Consider the following 26,845-nt stretch of genomic DNA (forward strand, 5'->3'; position numbering starts at 1 on the left):
TGCACTTACAAGTAGACAAAATAAAAATAATTAAAATCCACGTGCAAAAAAGGCAATGCATAAAAGGAAACTATGCACAACATAAACTCTTGAGTGTGTTTCTTAAAGCCAGGGGTTTGAAAAGTACATGACTATTGTGTTTAAAACTTACTCAAGCAGAAGTAAAAGTTCTTGCCCATAAATCTACTCAAGTAAAAGTAAAAAGTTTCTGATTTAAAGTCTTCTTTAAGTACAAATTGGCCACTGAGGAGTTGTACAATAAAATATGGCATTTCCTTGATGGCAAGAATAACAAGAATAGTTCTCCAACCAGGCTGTTCAGGTAAAGTCACATTTCTAGGCTAGAGATGTGACTGCTAGAGACTCTAGCATATAATAAAATACACAGCAAGTTAACAGTGGTAATTAAACTCATATAAAGCTAAATTTAACACTTTAATGTGTCTATATCGGTCCACACTACATATTGTTAAACTGTACTTTTGAAAGCTTTAAATACTTTAGGATATGACAGAGCCACAGTAACCTCTGAAAGTCTGTGGCAAGGTGGATTTCCTCTAGCAAGAACAAAGCAGTGGATCAATCTCTTAGCAAAGCAGCGTATGCTGATGAAGAATATGCTATATGCATCCCTAAGGAGCAACTAAAGCCATAGGGGCACAAAGTCTAACTCAGTGGACAACTTCACTCATGCTGAAAATGTGTCATCAGAAACAAAAAACAATACATCAATAAAAAAAGACAAAAAGAGCCCCAGCAGGGATGACTGCACAACAGACAACATTCAAAGACAACTAAACATTTATTAAACATCTAAAAACTCTGCCCAAGGGCATGATGGGAAACTCCACTCACACATCCCCAGTATTTGAACTACAGTGGAGAGCTTTGATCAGTTGACAGCTGAAGTCAAACTAACGCCAGTGGGCCAACACTGTAAAATAACTCCAACACTGGAGGCTATCTCACTCAAACTTGAATTAAAATCACACTTTAGGAGTAAAGATAAACTCTGAAATGTTTTTAGACAAAGATATCAACAACCCAGTACAGTTACTGTGGATAAAACTTACTTTGGTAGAGGTAAAAGTACTGATTCAAAAGTAATCAAAAAAGTACAGCTACCCCCAAAATACTACTTAGCTTAATTACAATCATTTGAATTATGTAATTAGTTTCTTATATGTGCTTATAGCTACCATAGTACTGTATTCAGACGTTAAAATATATGATTTATAAGTAACGTCAGTATTTAATGATGATGTATAACCCTGTCGGTTATTAAGTCTTCATGTTTAGTCTATCATAGCTTTATTGTTTATTTCTTTGGCCATAAAATAGTTTAAAATTGATTTTAATTGCAGGACCCTTTTTTCTGGCATACGCCAGGTCTGAAATCAAGCGCACCCGTGTCTGAGTAAGGGGAAATCCGTGCCACGTGACAATGTTTACTTTACCTGGACAATCAAGCCGCCACCACGAGCACAGGCAGCACTGTGTGGCCCCGGGAGTGTTTGACATGAATCACTGATAACACCTTGATAAGTGACAGGCACAGGTGAGTTATTATTGTCTCTGGTGTGTTATCAAAAGCTCATATTTTGATCGAACCTTAATCTCTCATTGCAGGGCGACATCTGTTTAGCATATAGTCTACTTCTCTTGCATTGATATAACATTCATTTTTAAAATTTAGTGTAGTCTATCAACGAAACTTCATACCTTTCTAAAGCTGAACATTTTCTAAACCACCGAGAGTCTCCTTTTGACTCGAAACCCACCCAAAACACTCTTGTATGAGGGGAAATGAGCTTCACTTCCTGGGTCTTCCCCCTACATGAAACCAACAGACTGGCCCGGTTTTTAAGAGAAACCTTCGTTTATTGGTGGACTGTATGCTAACCGGGCGGCTCCCTATGTTCGACTGGGATTCTGTAAGTTTGTTTTAATTGAAGAAGCAAGTTAAATTGAAAGTACGTTGTTAATTAATCGTCAAAACCAATCAAGACAATCAGAAAGGGTTCGCTGAAAATACAGCTAGTCTCTGTGGACCTTTTGAGGGGTATGCTAACGTTAATGCTAACGTCAAACGTTTTCTAACGGCGAAATACTTTTCTTTGATACGGAGATTATGCTCCAGCTTGATGTTTTCGGTTTTACTAACCTGTTAGCGAATTAAGTAATGTTCAGGTGGAGATATAAGTTCACTGGAAGTCAGTAACTAAAAGTTTGGTCCGTGTCAGAAGTTTCACTTTCGATTATAGTGTTTACCTTAATCAACTGATAGTTAACGTAAATAAACAAGAAAACTACCTACTGTGGCAATATTCTGCCTGTTTTGTAGCTACTTGATTAACTAGAAGCAATATTACATTTACATTTTTGTTACATAGTCCCTGTTCTGTCTTGTCAGATACACAGTTTACTATAAAGCAAACATGAAAACAAAGGACAAAAAAATCAGAATATTTAAGAAGAAAAACTATTCACAGTGGGTTAAGGGGGTTACTTAATAAATGGGTCGATGACATGACATGCATATATTAGTGCCCAAATCTATTATTTTCTTTTAGGGGAAAATGAGTTCATGGCATATATCAGTTTGTTATGTGAAACTTACTTTGTTTGATTTCATTTTCAGTATACTTAAATAATATGATTAATTTTATGTTTTAGCATCTCAAACTCTTAAAATGTCAGACTGTGTGACCCTCGGTTAAATAAATTGGTTAGTGACACTTAAAATGGGATTTTAATTTGTGAAAAATTCAAATTACAACACTTTCACATGATTTTGTGGTTGATGTCTTTAAGTTATTAAAGTCTATTATTTTAAAGTCAGTAAGATCATCAAAAAACTTTAAACCCTGAATTGTTAGGGTCTTAAATGTAAGGGCGGTACAACCATAATCATGGGACTTAAAAAAGAAGTGATATAAAAAAACATTTAACACAATTTTTTTATCTATATGACTCCAGCTGACACTCATGGCAAAGTGAAATGGTTTGTAGATCCTTTTCAAGTAAAGATAAAAACATTTCTTTTCAGTCACAGGTGGCAAGTACACATTCTGTCAGGTGGTACAACAAAATTAAAACAGAAATGTATCTTACCATAAAAATTTTGATTTTATTGTAAAAATGTATGTGTCATCTTTTTAACAATAGCAAAAGTAACAATATGTGTCAAAGTATTTGCCTGTTTTAAAATTAGTTGAGATGCCAAGTGGCACAACCTGTGTTTCTACTGGTAAAACTGCAAGAAGTGGCAATAGATATAGATAATAGTATTTAAAGCTTTAAGAATATTTGTTTTACCTCAATTAAGGTATCACATACTGAGAAAAAATGATTAATTTCATTTATACTTTTTTGTATACCCTGACCTATTTTATGTTTAATACCTCTTTTTGTTTGTATATTTATGTTTGAGCACCTGTCTGTTCTTGTTGTAAAAAGTATTCAATAAAATTTCTGTTAAAAAAAAAAAAAAGATTAATTTCAGTTTTGCTAAGGTGAGCTTGTAAATTCCATGCCAGGTGGTAAACCAAGGTAAAACAGCAAAGTTTTTATTTACCATAAAACTTGATTTTATTTAGGAAAATATATGTGTCCACTTTCTTACCAGAAAAATAGTAACAACATGCGTCAAAGTATTTAGCTGCTTAATTTAAAATTTGTTGCAAATTAATTAGAATGGGCCTGTATTTACATGTATTTATCATTATTTGGAAAATAATTAACATATTTTAATATTAATAATTTCATCATCCACCAGTGTTTAACAGTTTAGAAATAACATCATCATGTAATATATCCTGAAAAGTGCACCTTAATTTTACCGTCTGTTTCACATGAATGGGAACATCTTAGCAAAGCAGAAAGTGAGACACACCATTTGTTGATGCTCAGTTTAAAATAAGAGGGGGCAACATATGTAAAGTTATCTGAAATCAGCATACTCTGTACTAGATCTGCAGCCAGAATTTTATTTATTTTCTTTATTAAATTTATTTGAGAGGGACAATGCAAATTACATAATTCAACTTCAGTCTGTTACAAACAAGCTAAAAGTCACTGATGTTTCACACATAGAGATTACAGCTTTTACCAGTTTCCATCTCCTGTCCTTAGTTTGGCTTTTAAAAAATTAAAGAAGGTAAAATGAAAGATATCAAGTTGTTTTTAAGTTATTTTTACTGTCTTTGTGACCTGTTTGACATGTTTATCAAATTTAAGTCTGGAATCTAGAACTACACCTAAAACTTAAATTCATTAACCATCTCTATTTCTTCTCGCTGGACTGTTACTCTGGGTTTTCCTGATTGTATTGGTTTTTTGATAGAAAAACACATAGTCCAAACCGTCTTTTTCATGTTCAAAGTGAACTTATTTTTATTAAGCCACTTACATACCCTGTTCATATATACAAACAGTCTCTCAATCGCCTAATTTTGGTGTCTTTGCTGAAGTGCAAATGATTGTATCATCAGCATAGAGTTGACAGCCAGCCCCTGGACAGCTTTCAGGCAGATCACTAATAAAAAGGCTAAAAATCAGTAGGCCTAATATTGAGCCTTGGGGTATACCCATCTTGTTCTGTCAAAGAGCAGACTTTTTTGAGTCAATCTTTACACATTGCTCTATTGTCTTCAAATAAGAGACCAAAAATTAAAAGCGTTCTTTGAGAAATTAAATTTAGACAACTTTGATAAGAGGATGTCGTGGTCAACAGTGTCAAACGCCTTTTTCAGGTCAAGGAGCACTGCCCCCACAACATCACCCCTGTCCATAGAACATTTCACATTTTCTACAAAAAACAAGGTGCTGTTTCTGTGGAGTGCTTATGTCGAAATCCAAACTGCTCAGAGTATGAAAGTTGATTTGACTGTAAATGATCAACCAGCTGTTCTGTCACCACTTTTTCCAAAACCTTGAAAAGTACAGGAAGAACAGAAATTGGAAGATACTGACATACCTGCTCTTTGTCTCCCGACTTGAAAATGGGTATGGCAACAGCTTTTTTCAATTGATCTGGAAATTGACTAGATTAATGGAAAGGTTAACTAGTGAGTCAGTGGTTTTATGAATGAAGAACTATACTTCTTAATGAAGGCTGTGTCTAAGTTAAACATGTCTTTAGCCTTTGAGTTTGACAAAAGGACTGACTTTGTGGTTTTATTAGTTACCGCTTCATTTCCCCTTTACTGGTACATTATTAGGTATATTACAAATCAGTATAGTTTTGGGCTTGGCCCAATTAAATCACTTACTGATGTGGCTGTGAAGTCAGGTGTAATGGAGAAGCTTTGTTAAGCCATCAACAAAGCTTCATCAAAACAATATATGTCTCATTCAGTTATGAAAAAACAATTTTGTCTGTCTGGTTGTGCTGCATTCTATCTCAAAGTCTCCACACAGTCGTGTAGAACAGGACACAGATATTTGTGAAGTGCATTCACCAAAATTACTTTCATTATTGCAGTGTGCCTCAGCTTCAGGAAAGAGGCATTTTACATTAGGAGTTTGATTGCCAGTATGTCTACATATATTTTTTTGGATTCAGGTTAGTTGTGTTTTCCTCTGCTATGGCTGGTCCAATTAGTCAACACTAATTTTACCTAAGCTCTATTTTTTTTTTTTTTAAATATTTGGTTATGTAAATGCCTTACATATGCAAACATTTTAGATTCCTCCTGTGGATTGCCTCAACTGGCAGCACTACAGTGGGTTGTGATGGCTGACAATATTATGGAAAGGATCCCATTGAAGAGAAGAATTGTACCCAGAAAAGCTTTCTTTACAAGACTTTAAAAATATATATATTTACCTGTTGTAAAGAAAACTGGTTTATTTAGGGTTATGTAATTGTTGTTTCTTGTTTAAAAAAGACTGTCTTTGTAGGGATCATCTGTTTAATGTGAGGTTGAACAACAAGAACGTTAGTGACATCCAGTTATTCTCTTTAAGCAACGCTGTCACTAGTTTTATAGCTACTGGCACAAAGAGGGCTCACCTTACATTAAACAATAAACTCCTAAAAAAGATATAAAATCACTGTTGGCTAAATGTAATGATGTGATGATAGAGGTTTGGTAATACTGTTCTTCATTCTTGTCTTCTGTCTGTCTCCCTCTCAGCTGAATGAAAGACATGAGCATCTCCAGCCAGAGAGCCAAAGATCTAGTGTCTGCCTATGATCACAGTTTGGAGCAGCAGATAGTCAGGCAAGGCTCCAGCCTGGCGTGTAGAGATGAGGAGCTGTGGAAGCTGGTGGAGGGGTACCTGAAGGTTGTGGACGCTCAGGAGACGCACTGCCTGGGTCTAGATCCACTGAGAGTAATGGAGGAGTCGCTTACAGCAACAGCAACAGCTACAGCTGCGGCCAGCACAGGACAAGTGAAAGCCAGAGGAGGGCTGCAGGGCCTGGAGAGAGCATTTGAAGTGCTGGAACAAGCTGCTCTGAACCTTTATCTCTGTCCGTGGAGGGAGGAGTATAAAGTGGTCAAGGTTGGATGAAACACTTTATTTTATCCAGAAATCAGTAATTCCTTATGTTATAAATGATGTATCGTATGATATCATATTGTATCCTGCTTATGGTACTGAGTCACAATTACTGTATTGTGTTTTGATTTAAGAAAAAGACTCCTATCTTAAATATATTATAAATGAAACCTGACTTGGTGTATATTTCCACTCTTAATCTTTTTTTTAATTTCCTCTTTTTTTTTTGTCCCAGATGTACTCTGGTATGTTCACCCACCATATCAAACCGGTGCTTTCGATGCCACAGATTGAGGAGCTGTTTGGCCTAATGGGATATCAGCCCAGCTCCCCCCGGCACGAGCAGCTTCGTCTTAACTCCCACAGAGTAGGTTCTCTGGATGACCTCCTCTGCTTGTCGTGTGCCTTCTTCTTGGCCCGCTGCGAATGTCGCCTCCTTCTGGTGGCTCTGGGAGAGCATGCCAATGACATCCAATGGGAGCTGGGGGTGGTGAGAGAAAGGCAGTCAGGACAGAGCCTGCAGGTAACAAATTAATCATTAAATTAGGAGAAAGGGCCTTTATTTTGAAATGTTGAGCTATGTATTCAGTCCCCCATATTTTGTGCCAAGAAGTGCACCACTGCTCCTGTTTCAGTTTAAAGACACCCAGACAGCTCAGTGGACAAGTTAGAAATCATCTGCACCTTGTGTTATCAAACATTTACCTTTTTACTTTTCCATTATTTCTTTTCTAATCCAAAACAAGTTCTTTTTTACAAGGTAAAGTTCCTGTCATAATCTACACAAAGTTCCTTATTGTGTTTTCAAAGAAAAACAGCTCTGTATTCAAAAAGGAGGTCAATTACCCTTACATTTAGATGGTATAGAAATCCAAACTAGTTTTAAGCAGACAGTGGAATTTCAAAATGTAACAAATAGCTGAATTAATTGCAATCAACTACAGAAAGTTTGAGATTAATAGTAATTAAAAATCTCTGTTGTTTGACTGTCTTAATATTTATGTTAATGTATATGGTTAAGGTTTGGTAGGGATTGAAAATAATTACTAGATTAATTCTCCACATATTTCAACAGGGTGCCTTGGAAAACACTAAGAAGATCCTGGAAGTGGAACATTTAATGGAGGATGCTGATGGAGAAGTGGATGTAGATCTGTACACTGATGTGCAGGAAAATGGGTGTCAGGATAGGGAAGTGGTCGATGATGATGAGGGTCCCCGATCCTTAGCTTGGGTGACTCAAAACAATGCCTCACCTCCTGCTGTCAATACACAAAGCAATGGAATGACATCTTTGCCCTACATATCCACCTCTGCATCCACCAGAGAGCATGTCTGTGTCTCCACACTGAACTACCATCTGACCAACACACCACCACCTCAGTCGCACATCACCAGAAGTTCTTCAACCAGTGCCAGGCAGCGCAGACGTCTTGCTGATGACTCACAGTCTCACAGTCTGCAGGTAGAAGTTCCCAGGAGTGAAGCTACAGCTGACCATCAGTGCAACTGTCTCCAGTCTCCTCATGTGTGTCTTAAACTCTGTAAAGACTGCAACAGCCTCCATGATGTCGAGTGTGCCTTGCTGAAGTACTGCAACAACAGTAATCACATTGTGATATTCCCTGACAATCCTAGAGAAGAGATGAAAAAATCAAGTGCTCTGTCCCAGCATGCTGGAAGCTTCAAAGTTAGCGTATCACCGAATCTCACAAGCAGCAGCGCAGCACTGTCTTCCTTAGGTCTGAGGGATGAGCCAAAATCCATGATTGCACCAATCAGCTACCACGACTGCTGCGACCTCTCCCAGCTAGACCCGCAGGTCCTTTGTCATAGCTGCAGTGTTTTCCATGCTGGATCCTGCAAAGGGATTTACTTTTGCGAAAAAGAAGAACATGATTTGAAGCCACTGGGAATGTGTTCCTGCGGGAAGGAAGCTTCCAGAGATCCTCTGATTCTCTGCAGATATTGTGGGAATGAGTATTGTAGGGATTGCTGGTACAGAAGCCCATTTGAATGCATCTGTGGTAAAAAGTTTGACCAGTCATCAACACCTGTGTGAATGTACTGACGATTATTGCACTTATGAGGCACAAACAAATAATCACAGTGCCTTAAATGAATTACAATAAATCAGAAACCCAACTATTGCCTTTATACAATACTGACATGAAGTATTACATGTTCCCTAGTCTTTTTTTACCTGCAGTATCTCTTTAAAACTCACATTATAGTCTATTGTACATGTTGTCTAAGTGGCCATATTTGATATTAACCAGATTTCTGAACTGTGTACTGAGGCATGAAGATGTGATGACACTTTGTGCTTTTTGGGTCTCTTCAATGTAATTTTTATGTAAAGCACACAAAAGCCTGTTTTCATCTGTACTCGTTGCACAGACTGGATTAAAAAGGGTCTTTATGTCACTCTACTACGTGAATGTGTTTTTAATTCATGAGCAAATTAATCTTCTTTACTTGGGATGTATCCATACCCTTTAATTACACATGTTCTTAACATCTTTTTGCCTGTAAAATCCATTCATGTGTTTGCTAAGTCTTGCCTGATCTCGTCCCAGACTTGTTCCGAGTCCCTGCCAAAACTTTTTTATAATGTGCAGATTTAACAATTGTTCCAACTCCCTTGTAAAATGAGTTTTTAAGGCCCATTTTTTGAAGATTTTGAGAAAAGTTGAGGAAAGGTGGCAATGCTGTTGGGGCTGTGATGTCAATGTGGTAGGATAGGTATAGTAAAGAATGTCTATGTTGGCACAGTGGGCAGTGAATGGTAGCTCTACCAACTTATCCACTGTCCCAGTGAGAGCTGGCATGGAGAGAGGCAGCTCTGGGACCCTGGACATCACTAACCCTAACTCGAACCCTGCCCTCTGGAGGCGTTGTGGGGCCAACTGAATGAAATAATGGCTAAAAAGGTCCCCACTTAACAACCCTGTCGAAATGCTGGCTTTTAACCACCCATCAGTCTGCATGGTTACTTGTAGGAACAATATTAGGGGCTTAACTGAATTAACTTTGGGCCTTTTTATTTCAGGGAGGCACAATCTTTGACTGAAGAAAATCAAATACAGTCGCTAGAAAAAGTATGTGAACCCTTTGAGATTTCTTGGATTTCTGCATAAATTGGTCATCAAATGTGTTCTGATCTTCATCTAATTCACAACAATAGACAGTCTGCTTAAACTAATACCACACAAAAAATTATATGTTTTTATTGAACAAAACATGTAAACATTCACAGTGCAGGGTGGAAAAAGTATGTGAACCCCTAGGCTTATGACTTCTCCAAGAGCTGTTTGGAGCCAGGAGTCAGCCAACCTGGAGTCCAGTCAATGTGATGAGATTGGATGTGTTAGTTAAAGTTGTCCTGCCCTATAAAAAAACACACACCAGTTTTGAATTTGCTGTTCTCAAGAAGCATTGCCTGATGTGAACCATGCCTGGCACAAAAGAGCTCTCAGAAGACCTACAATCAAGAATTGTTGACTTGCATGAAGCTGGAAAGGGTTACAAAAGTATCTCTAAAAGCCTTGATGTTCATGTGTCTATGGTAAGACAGACTGCCGACAAATGGAGAAAGTTCAGCACTGTTGCTACTCCCTAGGTGTGGTCGTCCTGTAAAGATGACTGCAAGAGCACAGGACAGAATGCTCAATGAGGGGAAGAAGAATCCTAGAGTGTCAGCAAAAGACTTACAGAAATCTCTGGCACATACTAACATTTGTGTTGACAAATCTACAATAAGTACAACATTAAACAAGAATGGAGTTCATGGGAGGACACCACAGAGGAAGCCACTGCTGTCCAAAAAAAAAAACATTGCTGCACATTTGAAGTTACAAAAGAGCACCTGGATGTTTCACAGCATTACCAGCAAAATATTCTGTCCATAGATGAAACCAAAATTGAGTTGTTTGGAAGGAACACACAACGCTATGTGTGGAGAAAAAAGGCACAGCACACCAACATCAAAACCTCATCCCAACTGTGAAATATGGTGGAGGGGCCATCATGGTTTGGGGTTGCTTTGCTGCCTCAGGGCCTGGATGGATTGCTGTCATTGACGGAAAAATGAATTCCAAATTTTATCAATACATTTTACAGGAAAACTTAAGACCATCTGTCCACCAACTGAAGCTCGACAGAGGATGGGTGATGCAACAGGACAACGACCCAAAGCATAGAAGTAAATCAACAACAGAATGGCTTCAACAGAAGAAAATACGTCTTCTGGAGTGGCCCAGTCAGAGTCCTGACCTCAGACATCTGAATAATATTGCTGAACTGAAACAGTTTTGTAAAGAGGAATGGTCCAAAATTCCTCCTGGCCGTTGTGCAGGTCTGATCTGTAACTACAGGAAATGTTTGGTTGAGGTTATTGCTGCCAACGGAGGGTCAACCAGTCATTAGCCTAAGGGTTCACATACTTTTTCCACCCTGCACTGTGAATGTTTACATGTTTTGTTCAATAAAAACATGAAAACATATTTTTTGTGCAGTATTAGTTTAAGCAGACTGTGTTTGTCTATCGTTGTAAATTAGATGAAGATCAGAACACATTTGATAACCAATTTGTGCAGAAATCCAAGAAATCTCAAAGGGTTCACATACTTTTTCTAGCGCCTGTATGTCCCCTAGTGATGAACTAAAGTTACTTGGCTCCAAAAGCACCTAACAATGTGTTAATTAGTTCCACATGTTCATCTTTTCATTATGCCTCCTGACAAGGGTCACACATTATTGAAGGGTATATACAGAAAGTCTGGCATTGGATTTAATACATTTTAAGACCAATCACATTTTCAGTTTCGAACCAATTATTAATGACACAATGCGTATGTTTTGCTGATAGTAAGACAAGAATGTGACAAAAGAAAATGCCAGCAGTATTTATTGTTTCATGTAAATTAAGCTTTCTTTAAGCATTTTAATTAGACTATGAAAAAAAGATACCAAAAGGTAGCTGAATCAAACATCTTAATTAGCTATCTTAAAATCTAGAACTATCTAGTAACAGGGCCTGCCATTAAAAACTAAGCAAACATGGTAGTAAGAACCAAGGTATGACTGCCAATTTCAGGATACTTATAATCCTAAATTTGGCTTTTAAGTGCTGATGTGTAAGTCATTTTACTGTTACAGAGAGTCATAGCTCACAATATTTTAGTTGTATTAATTTCAGTAATTTACCTCCATAACTTTGGGAAGAATTCATGTCTAACCTGGCAGTTTCAAAAATATCTTGTGATTAAATCTAAATCAAATACTTACTGCCAGCCTCTTCAGATGAGTAGGATATTTAAAACAAACAAACAAACAAAAAAAAAAAGACATCAGAGTCTTGCATTTAAGACTTTAATACTTTTAAAGTCCTTAATTTTAACTGAATTGATTGATAAACTTTTAGTACTTTAAAGACCCCACAGACACACTGTACTGATACCCAGTTTCTCATAAATTAATTGGCATCTTTATTGTTCATACACAAAGGATCCGGAGCACATGAATCTCTTGGTGCAGTACACTTTCAGGAAACATGTCAAATTTCAGGAGAATCAAGCCTTTAGAACTTTAAACACATCACACTTTCCAAATTGGTATAATTTCCATAAGCTTTTCTCAGTCAGTCTGATACCAGGCATTTATTTAACCAATTGGAAAATGTATAATTTCATGTATAATCAAGGTTAACAGAATTCAGTTTGTACGTACGTTGGAGGACAAGACTGTTGGTGTCTGAAGCTTCATTTACATCAGTGAATACGGAAAATCAGACTTGTCCTTTAATGATTGTTTGCAGGAAAACAGAAACCTAAAGATGTATCAATGTCCTTATAATTATCCAGGGACATGTCAGCAATGGTTTGAAAGAATTTAGCTTTCTAATAGCTTGCGTGCATTTCTTTAAAGCTATCTGAAATGTTTGTTCTCAACTCCAGCTCTACTGCTGAGTCTGTAGAGCTTTTTTTCAACCCACAGTGTTGGTTAGACTAGATAGAGGTGGTCTAAACCAGAATCAGTGCATAAAACTTTTATGGATTCCTGAGCCAATGTCTGTGCTCTGTTTTCCTATTCATTGTACGCCTGCCAGTTGATGTTGAGGAAGGTCTTGCTGTCCATGCGGTCGATGTACAGGACACCATCCAGGTGGTCCATCTCATGCTGGATGATACGAGCTGGCCAGCCGCTTGCCTGCCATGTGACAGGTTCACCTTTCTCATTCAGACCTGCAGGGGTAACACAACAGAGGCACATAAAAAAGGGTTTTAGCAATAGTCCTTTAATATGTTTCCTAACAGCACATAAACTAACTTCCTGTTAGGAACATAGAGTATTACCAGCATCCTCAAAGACTCTTTAAAATGGAAATACCCTGTCATTCAATTTTTGCACACATTAGCATGTCATATAAAGGATCTGATGTTTATAAATTAAGTTGTTTAAAAATTTTGATACCTCGTTTTTGCTTTGCTTGTTTTGAAACGAGATTCTACGTTGTATCAATGAATGTTTGAATCAAAACAGGGATGGATGATAATGGTTATTTTGCTGGTATCCAATATGCTAATATTTACAAAATAATTTTAGCCGATACCAATATTGATATTGATATTTAAATGTATGTCAGACCTATGACTTAAGTCCTTAAAACATACCAAGTCTGAGTATGAACAAATTAACAAATTCTGTCCTTAAAACACACTTTAAAGTTTCAGTAATGATGATCAAAGAAGAAAAAGACTTCAGCTGACTAAGGTCTGTTGGTCCAGCCGAAAAACTCCAATAATGTTTTCTGTCTGTACGGCCAGTATTTACAGCTGATCTAGGCTGTAAATATACACACCCAAATATCTGTATATTATATATTACATCCAAATATCTGTTGTAAATATTGGCAGAAAACCAATATTAAATGGATAATATTGTGCACCCCTAATCAAAAGTGCAGAAGCTCTGAAAAAAAAACTGCTTCAATTTCATAAGACAACCTCAGGAGAAGAATGAATCTATCAAAACTTGCAAAGAAACTCCTAAATATTGTCTCAAATGTTGTTTAGACAGTGTGTAAGAGTTTGCATGCAATTTATGACAACTGAAAACACAATGTTCCCAATATTGGGTGCCCAGGACTTCTATTTTTGTTATAGCAGGCACAAATATCTTATGTATTTTAGAAGTTTCATATCAAAGTTTAAAATGATGGTATTGTGACAACCCCTATATATAAAGTACAGGGTTTAGGTCAAAACATTCATACCAGAAACTTCCACAGACAGGTAGCGTGGAACTGTGGCAGAGAAGCCTGAGATACTCTCACAAGCCTCCTGAAAAAGCACTGTCCGTCCATCCAGGACTCTCAGCTGAGGGTTGATAAAGATTCTCAAAGGCTGAACAGAAAGACCACGGGCCTCTCTTGATGCAGGTGAACTCTCTTCTAACATTTTCTCAGGATATTCCAGAGCCAAGATTCGGAGCGGCACCCCAACCTGAGGCGCACTAAGTCCCACACACTCCATTTTTCGCATCACTTTCACCATAGTGTTGATGACCTTTTGAATCTCAGGGCCAGTAATTGCTGCAGGATCTACAGCAGCTGCATGTGAGCGTAGCACCGGGTCTCCTACCTGGCATACGTGCCCATATGGAGGACTGGGAGGGGGTTTGATCTTGTGTTTCATGTATTGAAGATATGAGCGTACCTTGACGCTGCTGGAGTAAGAGTGACAGCTGGGTACTGATAGGATACGCGAGATATTTGGATGACAAGTAGAAGTCTCAGGGAAACTCAGCGCCTTGACGCTGCAGTTATGGGATTTAGATGCACAAAGTCTGAATCCCATCCTGGAGAGCTGCAGCAAAGCTCCTGATCTTGTGTTCATGGTGGGAGTCGTGGGACTGCAGCAGGGATGTTGTTAGATGAAGCTCAATGCTGTTAGAGAATTGGACAAAGGAGGAAGACATAGTTTATTCTTACACAGATTTAACTGAAACCCAATAACAAAGACTTTATGAGAACACTGCTGCCAAAGTGGCTTCAACTGGTGGTGATTTTGAGTTTAGCTCAATAAATTTGGGGTATAATCACTTTCTTTAGATTCTAAAATATAAATGTTTGTGTAATACTTCCTGTTTAGTTTATATACTTAGTCTACTAACATTGTAATTAAAACTGCCTACCCCTGCCTTAAGCTTTCAAAGTTTGATGTTATTCCTACCATTATCACTTGGAGGACACATTATACAAACAGCCAACCAAGAAATAACAATCTAGTCAGTCTATCCAGAGAGACAGTCCCGACGGCTTATAGTTGCACGCATCTTATATCGGCGAAAATGGTCACCACTTATGTGGCTGATTTTTCCATGTGCCCTTCCTTTTTATCAAATTTCAAGCAGAAGTCCGCTTAGCTCCGCCAACGGGGTACGCAGGTGCTTAAAACATGCGCGCTTCTTTCCCTGTGCCACAAGCTACAAAGCTAAGCCTACAGCATTCTCATGTACATTGGCTTCCTTTAAATGCAATAATAAGACAGCATACTAAACTTAGTATGTTCACAGAAGAAGTACATTAAATATCGTTACCGTAAAACACTGTTGGGCTTCTTTGCTCACTTAGAACACCACATAATCAGGACAAAAGGTGAAAACAGCAAGAAGCCAAGGCAAACGGCTCCCTCAACCACTTCCGGGTCAACAGCGTCAGGGAAATTCACAAAAAAGTCCATACGTTAAGCTTGCATTATTATCTAGCGTTAGAGTTCCCGTTAAGCTTTTATTTTGAAAGCAACTTTATCATCGACAAGGAAGTGATTTGCAGCGTTTTCGAAACGAAACTGTGGTGTGAACAGTCATACAACAAGGAGCGTTCAACACTTTTCACCGCCGACTTGCCGGTACATGTTCAACAGGAAGGAGGGGGTTTGAGTGGTTGCATGAAGTTCATAAATGGGAGTTAAGCAGGTACGGCGGGCCTGTAGCCGGACACCGGCGCTGTGTTTTTCTTAAACACCGTGCTTCTGATGGAGGAAGAGCTGCCGCCTGTCAACACATGTTTACAGAGCTTTCCGAAGTTACCACTGTGGATCATAGAGCATGTGTGGGCTCACAACGTAATGGATCTACAGGAAGGTTGGTCACCGTTTGATGATAAATGTTGATCTAGTTAGTGCTTTTATTACATTTATTCTGGCACTACAACTTTATAAGGAGTTATAATGAAGTAAGTCATACTTGGGCATTTTGTCGTGTTCAGTTAAATTACTTTTTATAGTGGTTTTCACAAGAATTTATACCTAGTATATCAAAATACACTTTATATTTTCTTATACAATCTGTGTGTGAAAGAAAATTACATTTTGTCACTGACTCCACTTAAGAAGACTTAGAATCCAGAGCCTATTACAACAGGGCATCTTTTTATCATTCGATTTGATACTTAACTATATCAGCTATATACACCATCAGTACTTGTTATTTGGCCTTTAAGTCAAAGTAAAATCATTTTATGCTCTGTAGAATTGAATACTGTGTAGTAACATGGTACTGTTTCTTACTGCACTAAAGTTCAATTTTGAGGCACTTGGACATGCAGATTTCTATTCTTTTTCGCTGCTAATTACAGAGAAGAAATGCTTGTGCTGTTAAAACATCTTTGAGATCAAACAAAAATATTTTGGACAAGTCACTGTTAACCCGTTAATTTGAATCTAGAGAAGTTGTGACTTGCCTAATATCATTGTTATTATTCTTATTTTACAGTGGTGTCCTCATCAAAGTGGCCTGAAATGGACTCCCAGCCACTGACCCTTGAGGATTCATGGAGGCTGCGTGTTACCTCTGCTCAGGTGTATTTTATCATGAAGAAAAGGGACATGGAGCAGTCTGAGAGAGTGATGGAATTTCTGGAAGCTACTTATAAAATTCTGCCCAGACTGGTGCCTCCCATCAAACACATGAAGATCATGTTTGGCCTCAAAACCATGGTATGTGACGGATTAGAATAAGAACAGTATTCACTGATTGGACAGTTAGAAAAGTAATTGTTACTTTGTTGGGTTTTGCAGCCATACAAGTACCTGATTTCCTGGTTAATGTTTTCATCTCCAGAATAGTTTCATCAGATAGCTGTTTGACCTGAGCCTGGTTCTGCTCAATATTCCTACCTGTTGGGTCTTTACATTAACATATCAAATACTACAGTCTAGACCTGCCCTCTTTGTGACATGTCTTGGCATGACTTTGGTTTTGAATTGACGCTATACAAATAAAGATTGATTGATTGACTGTGTTTTCCTAGGTCGTCATGCAGATGCTGAGGGAGGGCCGAGGAATGGTTGATACCGTCTTTAAAATCAACCAGTATTTTCCAAGTAAACTACCTCAGTACCAGGATCAATGTGTAAGTGTCTAACTTTGTAACCAGTATGTCTGCTCTGTAGAGGCTAAGACCATATTCAAAAAACTGAGTGCCTCAACATTGTGTTTTTATTGTACCAATGATCAAAACCAGTGTTTTGATTTTTTAAGTATATTTTATGTAACTACATTTTTACAGTACACTTTATTGCCTCCTTGGGTAAATTTGGCTTTAGGTTTTAAATGTTGTTGACACTTAGCTTTGTCCATAATGGTACAAATTAAAACATATTAAAAACAAGCAACAATTCACCAGAGAAACATGAAAACACAAACAACATGGAGCATATTGTCTTAATCTTATTACACCTGATGTACATAAACACTAAATAATTTGTGACAAAATAAGATACAAATTAGATCATCATGACATTGTTGCACAACTGATATAGCCTTCAGTAGAATTCACCACTCGAAAAAAATAAAGGGAACACTTCCCATATCTGGATGAATGGAATATTCCAGTTGAAAAACTTCGTTCATTACATAGTGGAATGTGTTGAGAACAGCATAACATAAGAACGATCAATGGAAACCAAAATAATTAACCCATGGAGGACTGGATTCAGAATCATATTAGAATAAAAGTGGATAAATCGGATCACAGGCTGATCCAACTTCTGAAAAAATACTCAAGAATCAAAATGAGGCTCAGTAGTGTGCATGGCCTCCACGTGCCTGTATGCACTCTCTACAACATCTGGGCATGCTCCTGATGAGATGACAGATGGTCTCCTGAGGGATCTCCTTCCAGACCTGGATCAGGACATCAGTTAACTCCTGGACAGTCTGGTGCAACATGGCAGCGGTGGATGGGACGTGACATGATGTCCCAGAGGTGCTTGATTGGATTCTGGTCTTGGGATTGGGCAGGCCAGTCCATAGCATCAATGCCTTTGTCATGCAGAAACTTCTGACATACTTCAGCCACATGAGGCTGAGCATTGTCATGCATCAGAAGGAACCCAGGGCCCACTGCACCAGCAAATGGTCTGACAGTCAGGGTACCTCTGGCTAGCACATGGAGGTCTGTGCAGCCCTACAAGGATATGCTTCACAAGACCGTCACTGAGCCACCACCAAACCGGTCATACTGAAGGATGTTGCAGGCAGCAGAATGTTCTCCACGGCGTCTCCAGACTCTCTCACGTCTGTCACATGTGCTCAGTGTGAACCTGATCTCCTCTGTGAAGAGCACAGGGTGCCAGTGGTGAATCTGTCAATTCTGGTGTTCTCTGGCAAATGCCAGTCAGGCTGCACAGTGCTCAGCTGTGAGCACAGGCCCCACTTGTTGACGTGGGGCCTCATACCAACTTCATGGAGTCCCCCCCCCCGTCTCCTGGTGTGCTGGCCTGTCTCCTGGTATCTCCTCCACATTCTTGACAGTGTGCTGGGAGACACAGCAAACCTTGCCATGGTGCACATGGATGTGCCTTCCTTGATGAGCAATACTACCTGAGCAACTTCTGTGGGTTGCACATGCCTCTTGCTATCACTAGTGGTGAGAGCACTGGGAAAGTGCAAAAGTCACCAAAAATCAGCCAGAAAGGATGAGGAGAGGGAAGTTGTCTTTGGCCACCACCTGAAAAACCAGTCATTTATAGTAGTTGTCTTGCTAATTGCCTCTCCTTTCCATCTGGTGTCTGTCTTGTTTGCACAACAGCAGGTGAAATTGATTCACAATCAGTGCTGCTTCCTGACTGGACAGGTTGACATCCTGGAAGTGTGATTGACTTGGAGTTACATGTGATGATTATGTGTTCCCTTTATTTTTTTGAGCAGTTTAATTCAAATTTGATCACAAAAGTGCTTTACTAAATTGAGTTAATTTTGCCTTAAATTTAGTAATACCTGTCTACTACTGCTACAATGCAAATAATATGTAATGTTTTGTGTTTATTGTTTGTTTCACAGAGCCAACATCAAATGTTCCTCATGAGGAGGAACAATCTGGAATTCAAGACTTTTGCACAAGAACTGGCTATGGACAAAGACAAACTCAAAGATTATGCAAAGGTTAGTTTACTTCATCTTCCTTCTTAAATGACATGATGGGATAATGTGTAAGAGGGGTTTAAAACCAAGAATATGTTAAAAGAATACTCACAGTAGTACTGCTCTCTCCTCAGTCCACATTTTGGGTTATTTTCTGTCCAGCAGGGTGCGCTGTAGATTAACAATTCAGAAATGAATTTTTCTAGCAGAAAATGCAGAGTTATCACCCAATGTTTTGGAAACTAAGAATGTTAAATTTCACCGTGATTGTATTTGAAATCATTACATGTGAAAAACAAATTAAATTGTGTCATTGATCAACAGTGTAGGAAAATACACCAGAATAAACTCTCCCAGCTGTTTAAAGAGCCTGCACTTTTTCCAAGAACCTGTGGAGCAGGGGTAATAAAGTTCACAAAACAGTCAACAGATGAATGAAAAACAACACGGTTGAAAAAAATATTTATCCTGTTCAGTCAATTAAACAAGCTCTAACAGTGCAGGATTTGTGCCATCTAGGTCACGTTTCTTTATCACATTAAACCTCAAGATTCTTAGTGATTTTGCAAGAAATAATTAAACTTTACTTAAATTAGTTTAGGGATTGAATATTTTTCTTGAGATTGTGTCAAAGTATCATGTTCAGTACTTTGTGTCTTTCAGAATCAGATGGAGGAAGAGTACGGTGAGTCCTATGCCCAGAAGGTCGAGGACAGGCTGCTGCACTACCTGCACAGGTTGGACACTGTACTGCCAGGAGACACCTACATCGACAAGGTGTGTGTGTAATGGAAAAAAAAAAGTTGAAAATGTTGCTGTGTTAAGGTTTATAGAGAGCTGCTGTAAGTGATGGTAATGTGATGTTCTCATTGGTGAATATACACTGTTCACCAAATCCACAGCATCCATTTTCTCTCATCTTGTGCTTGAGCTGGAAGCTTGAATCCTCTTATGCTGCTGTTTCTGCATTCCAGATTTAAAAATCACAGTAGTTTTTTGTTGTTCTATTTTGAAATATGTTGCTCTAGATTTTGACAGTGTAGTTTGTTTTAGGGATGATCAGATGAAAGAAGTTTAAGTAAAAGTCGTTTGTAAGATTACCTAACTTTATTTAATCAGCAAACATGAAACAAAGCAGATAATCAATATAAAAGCATGTGCACTCTGCTGTGTGAACATACGAAGTGGATAGTGAGTAAAGATATCTTATATTATATGTTATGTAATATTCCTCCATCTGTGTAATGAAGTGTTTTAAATATGTAATTATAACAACAATGACAATCCTGAAAAGTATTATAAGTAAATAACTATGCCTGTTATAGTAATAAATAGTCTGATTTAAGCAGGTACAGATAGCAGTTGCCTGTTTCTGGCAGTACAAGTTAAAAGCAATTGTTGAGGTTTCTCTCAACGATTGTTGAGCGTCAATCTTCAAATGCTTCACAATTATTATTATGAATGAAAATTGCCACTGATTTTATGCAAAACAGGTGCAAAAGAAACAAAGTCCTGTGTCTGAAGAGGAGAAGCTGTTGTTGGAAATTATATCCTCTGACACTGCAACAATAGCAACAACTTTAAGGAAACTGCTGCAATGTGGTAAGAAACACCTCCAAACATTAAACATATGTCAAATCATTTCCTAGAGATGTATGCAAAACGACAGTGTGTACTTTGCAGTAACATCGATTTTTTTTAAATTCTTGATACATAAAATAGGAGGCACTGTTCTGTATTGTGTTTCTTTAAATGCTATCCTGATACTATACTTAATCAAAGACAGCGGGTTTCAAATGGGGGGGAGACATTAAATTGCTTTACAATTATTGAAGAGCCTGTAGAAAGACAGATAATACAAAAAGTAAAATACCACATGAAAAATCAATGTCAGTGCAAATAAAGTACAGGCAAATACCACTGAAAGGGATAAAATTCATAATAAATGCAGAAACCAGAAAATATACGGGCAGTGTTTAAAAAAATGCATAATTTGGAAAAAAAATTGATGGACATAAACAGTATACTAGAAATCTAAAACTACTGCCTGGCATGAGTTATATAATTACCAGAACAGTGAAAGGACAGTGTTGAAGTCAAAAGGAGAGGAATTTGAGTCCCAATGATCTTGACCTTAGACCTCCAAAATCTAATAAATTCATCCCTGTGTCAGATGCTGTGTTTCCATTACCCTTAGAAATGCGCAGAATCTAAATAGCGCAATAAAAAACTGGTAATGGAAACACCTGAATTTTAAAAAACTTCTCAAATATTGCTAAAAAGATTTTTCGCTCTCATGAGGAGGTTTATCTGACATTTCCATGTATAGAAATATATTGCAAAAGTGTAATTGAAACACTTTTTATGCATTTATACATCACAGGAAGTAACATGTGGTGTCACATTACCAGTTTACCCCGAGACAACGTTGCACGGTACGTGTGGACAGAAGAGGGGACAAGACTTTTCTTAACATCATACTTTTACCCTAATACGTGGCTTTTGACATACATACAGACTTTGCCTCTGAACTATGATCTGTTGCCTTTGTCTTTTGTTCGAAATTATCAAGACAACTGTTGTAGATGTAATCATAACTGTATCAACATGTAACAGGTTTTGAGCATCTGGCTTCTTTGTAGTGGAGTTTCACGTGAAGAGATTTGACTATAATTGCGAGGCTCATGGCCCAAAACTCCCTTCACTGGAAACAGTGTTAGGTAGTGTTACTTTTAAAACTAACTTGTTAGAGCACTGTGTTACATACTGAGAAAACTAACTTGTTACGTTACTGCGTTACCTACTTCTAAAACTAAGGTGTTACAGTACTTTTGCATTACTAAATATTAAAACCCTTTAGCCACTTGTTCCACTCGTCAGTTGTAAAAACAACAGATAATGACCGCAAGTCTGCGTTTGATTATGCAGACTCTAATGCCAATGTACAGCACAATTTACAGCCCATAATCTGTATCTCTGCAGCCTGATAGCACCACTAACAGGCAGGAAAACCAAAAATCCATCATAATGGGGATCAATCCAGAGTGTCATGCTGTCTCCTGTCATCTCGCTGGCGTAATGGCACGGAATGTTTACCTTCTGCTGGCATGGCGCTACATGCCAACGTGGCTACAGGAAGAGAGAAGGACAAACGGAGCAGATGCTTAAAGGAGCTATCTTTTTTTCTTGCTCTCTTTTTGAAGCAACGGAAGAGAGAGGAAATTTGGGATGTAACTAATAATGGGATTACTTGAATTGTAAAACTAACGCATTATGTTACCCGTTACAACAAAAAGTAATCTGAGTACTCTAACGGATTACTTTGTAACGCGTTATCCCCAACACTGACTGGAAACACATTCACAGCACAATTGTACTTAGTCAAAATTTAAGAAATATTGCTTTGATTTTGCGAAAAATTGTAATGGAAATGCAGCTAGAGTAGACATTTGAGCAAAGTTTGAAGAAAAACTCCCAAAGAAGACATTGTGTTCACAAGTGAAGGAGGAACATGAGGCCCATTGACCTTGAGCTTTGACATATGACCTCCAAAATCTTATCTCATAGTTGATATTTTTGTGAAGTCTGGAGACAATCCATCAAATAGCTCTTGAGATTTTGGGTACGCAAGAATGGACAGACAACCCAAAATCATAACACCTCTGACCTTGGCTCCTTCCTAGTTTCAATCTAAAACTTGCAGTGTTCAAACTCCATTTACATCACTTTAGCAAATTTGACTATGACATGTAGATTTGACAGTTTATAGACATTGGCAAAACAAACAATTTGGCCCAAGTTTCCTCAGTTTTTGAATAAAACAACTTTATTGAACCCCAAACATTCTTGAAACAAATACAGAACATGACATGCTTTTAATCCCCTCAGTGTTCTTCTGTCCAACAGTTAACTGGGACCCATATTAAAGGGATATTTTAGTATTTTGTAGGTTGGGTTGTATAAGGTACTTGGCCATTTCAGTGTGCATTAGACCCCAGAGATTTCAGTAGGCATGGCCCCTTGCAAGCTGAAGCCTGCACTGCAAAAGAGGCTTTGTGGGTGAAAAAATACTTCTAAAATTTTACAAATAGCAAACATTATCTTTTCACCCAATTTTTCCTTAAACTCGCAAAATTACACAGAGCGACTCTACCAATCTGTCCATCCTAGCCTATCTGTTGGTAGAACGAGTGAGTCTTTCTCAAAGGGGCAGAGCTCACTGAAGTCACTGGAAGCTAATGCCACTACTGTCGCCAGGTTCCTGGCACCCCAACTTAAAATACTGAAATACCTCTTTAACTACCTGGTGATTAAAACCTGTAGAACCACTGAGCCATCTTTAGTTTGCTCTCTGACATGTGGTATCAAAACAATTTTGTTGCTGTTGTTACACCAACAGCAACAAAGGTTTGCATTCAGTTTGTAAGCTATTAATTATTTCATCGTTTCTCTTTTCTTGTTTTTATTAGAATTTTACATAAAAAAACAAACTGCTTTGTCTTTTTATCTCTATTAGATGTTGCTTCTTGTTGTCCAGATGACAACGATCCAGATTTAAGGAGACATCATCAATCAAAGGGCAATGGTGAGGCCAGCCCCTCTCCTCAGTTCTGCTCCAAACACCAGCGATGGGTGAGGAACATCCTGCAACACTGTCCTGATGAATGTTCAGAGGAGATGAGGCTTCAGGCCAATGTTTCTTCATCTCCGACACTCTTCCACTCGTCATCCTCTGGCTCTTCATCAGGGGACCTCACCCCCTCTGGACTCATCCCTTTACCCAGTAACGGACAGCACCCACCCTCACAGACCTCCACCCATCTTCAGACAGCAGCTCTGCTATCAGAACCGGCAAACTCTAACAAACAGATTTCTGGATCCACTGTTACCTCTGGGACTGAATCTCAGAATGTGTCAGGTAATGCTCTGCAGCAACAGCTGTTGTCACCAGTGGTTCAATTGGTAGACATAGCCTCAATCCCAGGGTTCTTATCTATATTTAAAAGCCAACAAGTACCTCCAAATCACAATCTTCAGGAAACTTCTAATGCAAGTCCTCACATACGAAGCTCTGGGGATGTTGCCATATATCAGGAAACAATGAAAGACACTTCATTCAGCCAACCAGGAGCCCTTAAAAGTCCTCCTTATTCAGCTAATGAAGCCTCTATATCTAGTGATCTAGCTAATGTAATCTTCTGTCAACCAGAAACACGACGGCATTCTTTTAGACCTTTCAGGAAGTGCAGACTGGCTGGTTCCCAGCCTCTGGGTAGCATTAGTAGAAACCCTTCAGCCCAAACCACCTTTAGGAACAGCTGTCCACTCCTGCCTGAATATCATAACAACTCTAAATCTTCTTCACAAGACTGTCCTTCCACTAGCTCTCAATCAGGGACTCAAAGTTCATCCAGCCCTGCTTACAAAACCCCTTTAAGTTCAGATTCGTCTCAAGAAGTCAGCACTGAAAACACTCTCACATCTCATCGCCTGTCCCAAAGCCTCACAATCATCTCCTCTTCCTCTGACTCAAGATGTCTCTCCGTCCGCTCTGACACCAGCCAAGTCCAAACAGCCTCTCTCAGGTTGTCTCTGCGTAGTCAGGCTGTACTGCTGCAGTCTAAGCTGCTGCAGCCCTGTGTGAGTCTCGTCAGGCTGAGCAGGCAGGAGTGTTATGGAGGGACTGTGTGGAGATCCTCACCCACACACTTGCAGCCAGAGGGGCAAGACAGCAGTGGTGACAGCAGTCAGGAGAGCAGGATGGAGGACAGCGAGGATGAAGATCCCTCATTTGATGTAAACGTTCTTTTCTCCAGTTTCTCTTCAAGCAGTGACAGTGAAAACCCGCTGGATTGTGACCCTGACTATAAGCCTTGGATCAAGAAGAAACGACTTCTTCTAGAGTATGAGTCTGCAAGGGTCATAAATCAAACATGAGAGGTGTTTCTTATTTATTTGTATGTTTGGCTAAATGTGAGCGATACCAGATTTATCAGATCATGCTGATAATGTTACTGAGTTAGTCGTCATGACTTCCAACGAGTGCATCTTCACAAAAAAACTCAAAAGATACCTAAAGATAAATTTTACACTATTAATGTTAAGTTTTCTTTTTTTTCATTGATAAAAGAGTTTAATTAAGTAGTTTCTAAACTAACAAAAATTGAATAAATTTCCTTTACTGCAACTAAATGCCTTAATTTATTCATTTCATTCGTTATGTCAAATCTGACCCCAGTTTTATAAAAATATCTTTGTTTTAAAAATTCCATTAAAATGGACAGCATTTTTTTTTTACATATAAGCTTATTGGTACAGATTAGAGATATTAACAAATTATATAATGCTAGCATCAGGCCAAAACCTTGTACCTCCACTTTTCACAATCTTAATTTTTTTTTCTTTCAAAAAACAGAGCAATTGGTCAACCTTTACATCTACTGGTGGATACTGGATAAAGTGTCAAAAAGATGCTTTGACCATCACCATCATTTGAAAAATACATTTATTTTTGTATTCCCTGAAAAAGTAGTGCTTTTGGCAATACAAGGTTTTAAGACCATCTGGCTGCAGGTCGTTCATGTGAGATGCCGAAATACCGGCTACTTTTAAAATAAAACTGGATTAAACTTCTGTTTCAGGTTAGGGTTAGGTGTCAAGAAATGGTAAGGATCCCAAAAGTTATAAGTCCAAAATCTGACCCGCACACTGTAATTACATATCATTTAATACAGCCAAATAATTACAGGAAAAAAGCTTGTCCCCCATGAAAACATTCTGATGCCGCAAGCTTACGTTGCAGTTAGATGTGTAAGGTAAGTACACCGCTTTCCACATTATTATGCGAACAACATTTTTCTCTTAATTTCCTAAATATTAATGCAAATGACTTAATATTTTTCAAGCCATCAGCCGTTAGAGCATAATTCAAATGTTTTTGAACAAATTTCATAATAATAACCATTATTTAAAAAAAATAAATAACTCAAAATTCACTGTTCCACATTATTATGCAAAACAGAGTTTTAAAAGATTTTATAGGTTGTAAAGAACTGAAAATGGTCATTCATTGAATTTGCAGCATTGGGTCATATTTACTGAAATGAAAAGCTATTTCAATCAAAAACATCTTAACAGGACAAGTTCCATGTTAACATAGGAGCCCTTCTTTGATATTACCTTCACTATTCTTGCATTCATTGAACTTGTGAGTTTTTGGCGAGTTTGTGCATGAATTTCTTTGCAGGATGTCAGAATAGCCTCCCAGAGCTGCTGTTTTGATGTGAACTGCCTCCCACCCTCATAGATCTTTAGCTTGAGGATGCTCCAAAGGTTCTCAACAGGGTTGAGGTCAGGGGAGGATGGGCCACCATGAGTTTCTCTCCTTTTATGCCCATAGCAGCGAATGACACAGAGAAATGCAGCATGAGATGGTGCATTGTCATGCATGAAGAAAATTTTCTACAGAGGGCACTGCTCTTCTTTTTGTACCGTGGAAGAAGTTTTTGGTGTGCATGGGCGCTCGGGAGTGTTTATCATCTTGGACATCCTCTCTGCCTTCTCTAAATCTTTTGTGCCATTCAAACACATGTGCATGTGCCATGCAGTGTTCCCCATACACCTCTATTAATGTACTTAAAGATACAGCTGCCTTTTTGTTCAGTTTCACCAAAATTTCAAGTTTAAAAAAAAGTGCACTTTACCAGCTAGCAGTGAACCAAATACGTGCATGAATACCAACCTTTAACATACACCTGGTGTGACAGTGAACCACGTGATGTTATCCTCATAATCACAGTCTCATTATTTAATTATGTAATACTTCATATACAAATAAATGATCTTTCAATAAACTGCATTAGATGGAAGGACATATGCTGTATTGATAGAAACAATGTCATTTTATTAT

General features: G+C 38.3%; 3 protein-coding genes across 5 annotated transcripts; 2 read left to right on the forward strand and 1 right to left on the reverse strand.

Moving 5' to 3' along the window:
* The first annotated feature begins 1,427 nt into the window (after nt 1-1,427).
* On the forward strand, nt 1,428-8,939 carry spata2l (spermatogenesis associated 2-like). 2 transcript variants are annotated; one of them, XM_041794634.1, is made up of 4 exons: nt 1,428-1,558; nt 6,141-6,510; nt 6,743-7,030; nt 7,583-8,939. In XM_041794634.1, the coding sequence occupies exons 2-4, from the start codon at nt 6,145-6,147 to the stop codon at nt 8,567-8,569; spliced, it is 1,641 nt and encodes a 546-aa protein (XP_041650568.1). In that variant the 5' UTR covers nt 1,428-1,558; nt 6,141-6,144; the 3' UTR covers nt 8,570-8,939. The 2 variants fall into 2 exon arrangements, with proteins under 2 accessions (XP_041650568.1, XP_041650567.1); XM_041794633.1 differs by lacking the exon at nt 1,428-1,558 and adding an exon at nt 1,816-1,934.
* A 2,956-nt stretch (nt 8,940-11,895) lies between these two features.
* pdf (peptide deformylase, mitochondrial) lies at nt 11,896-15,218 on the reverse strand. 2 transcript variants are annotated; one of them, XM_041795876.1, is made up of 3 exons: nt 14,742-14,870; nt 13,784-14,455; nt 11,896-12,752 (listed from the first exon to the last, which is right to left on the reverse strand). In XM_041795876.1, the coding sequence occupies exons 2-3, from the start codon at nt 14,403-14,405 to the stop codon at nt 12,595-12,597; spliced, it is 780 nt and encodes a 259-aa protein (XP_041651810.1). In that variant the 5' UTR covers nt 14,406-14,455; nt 14,742-14,870; the 3' UTR covers nt 11,896-12,594. The 2 variants fall into 2 exon arrangements, with proteins under 2 accessions (XP_041651810.1, XP_041651811.1); XM_041795877.1 differs by lacking the exon at nt 14,742-14,870 and adding an exon at nt 15,109-15,218 and having other exon boundaries at nt 11,900-12,752.
* Nucleotides 15,219-15,431: 213 nt separating this feature from the next.
* On the forward strand, nt 15,432-25,117 carry LOC121514686. Its single transcript, XM_041794915.1, has 7 exons — nt 15,432-15,654; nt 16,285-16,508; nt 16,823-16,924; nt 18,856-18,957; nt 19,600-19,713; nt 20,430-20,538; nt 23,453-25,117. Exons 1-7 carry the CDS (start codon nt 15,546-15,548, stop codon nt 24,871-24,873), a joined length of 2,181 nt encoding a protein of 726 aa, XP_041650849.1. The 5' UTR covers nt 15,432-15,545; the 3' UTR covers nt 24,874-25,117.
* Nucleotides 25,118-26,845: the final 1,728 nt, after the last annotated feature.

Source organism: Cheilinus undulatus, linkage group 9 (assembly GCF_018320785.1).
Source record: "Cheilinus undulatus linkage group 9, ASM1832078v1, whole genome shotgun sequence".
Lineage (NCBI taxonomy): Eukaryota > Metazoa > Chordata > Actinopteri > Labriformes > Labridae > Cheilinus > Cheilinus undulatus.

What these genes read in the sequence shown, in the direction of transcription:
- spata2l (XM_041794634.1), top strand. Translation starts at nt 6,145, where the DNA reads ATGAAAGACATGAGCATCTCCAGCCAGAGAGCCAAAGATCTAGTGTCT. An exon ending in AGGAGTATAAAGTGGTCAAG is followed by an intron (nt 6,511 to 6,742) that starts GTTGGATGAAAC and finishes TTTTTGTCCCAG; the next exon opens with ATGTACTCTGGTATGTTCAC. An exon ending in AGTCAGGACAGAGCCTGCAG is followed by an intron (nt 7,031 to 7,582) that starts GTAACAAATTAA and finishes ATATTTCAACAG; the next exon opens with GGTGCCTTGGAAAACACTAA.
- pdf (XM_041795876.1), bottom strand. Translation starts at nt 14,405, where the DNA reads ATGAACACAAGATCAGGAGCTTTGCTGCAGCTCTCCAGGATGGGATTC. An exon ending in CCTGTCTGTGGAAGTTTCTG is followed by an intron (nt 12,753 to 13,783) that starts GTATGAATGTTT and finishes TTACCCCTGCAG; the next exon opens with GTCTGAATGAGAAAGGTGAA.
- LOC121514686 (XM_041794915.1), top strand. Translation starts at nt 15,546, where the DNA reads ATGGAGGAAGAGCTGCCGCCTGTCAACACATGTTTACAGAGCTTTCCG. An exon ending in GAGACACCTACATCGACAAG is followed by an intron (nt 19,714 to 20,429) that starts GTGTGTGTGTAA and finishes TATGCAAAACAG; the next exon opens with GTGCAAAAGAAACAAAGTCC. An exon ending in AAGGAAACTGCTGCAATGTG is followed by an intron (nt 20,539 to 23,452) that starts GTAAGAAACACC and finishes TATCTCTATTAG; the next exon opens with ATGTTGCTTCTTGTTGTCCA.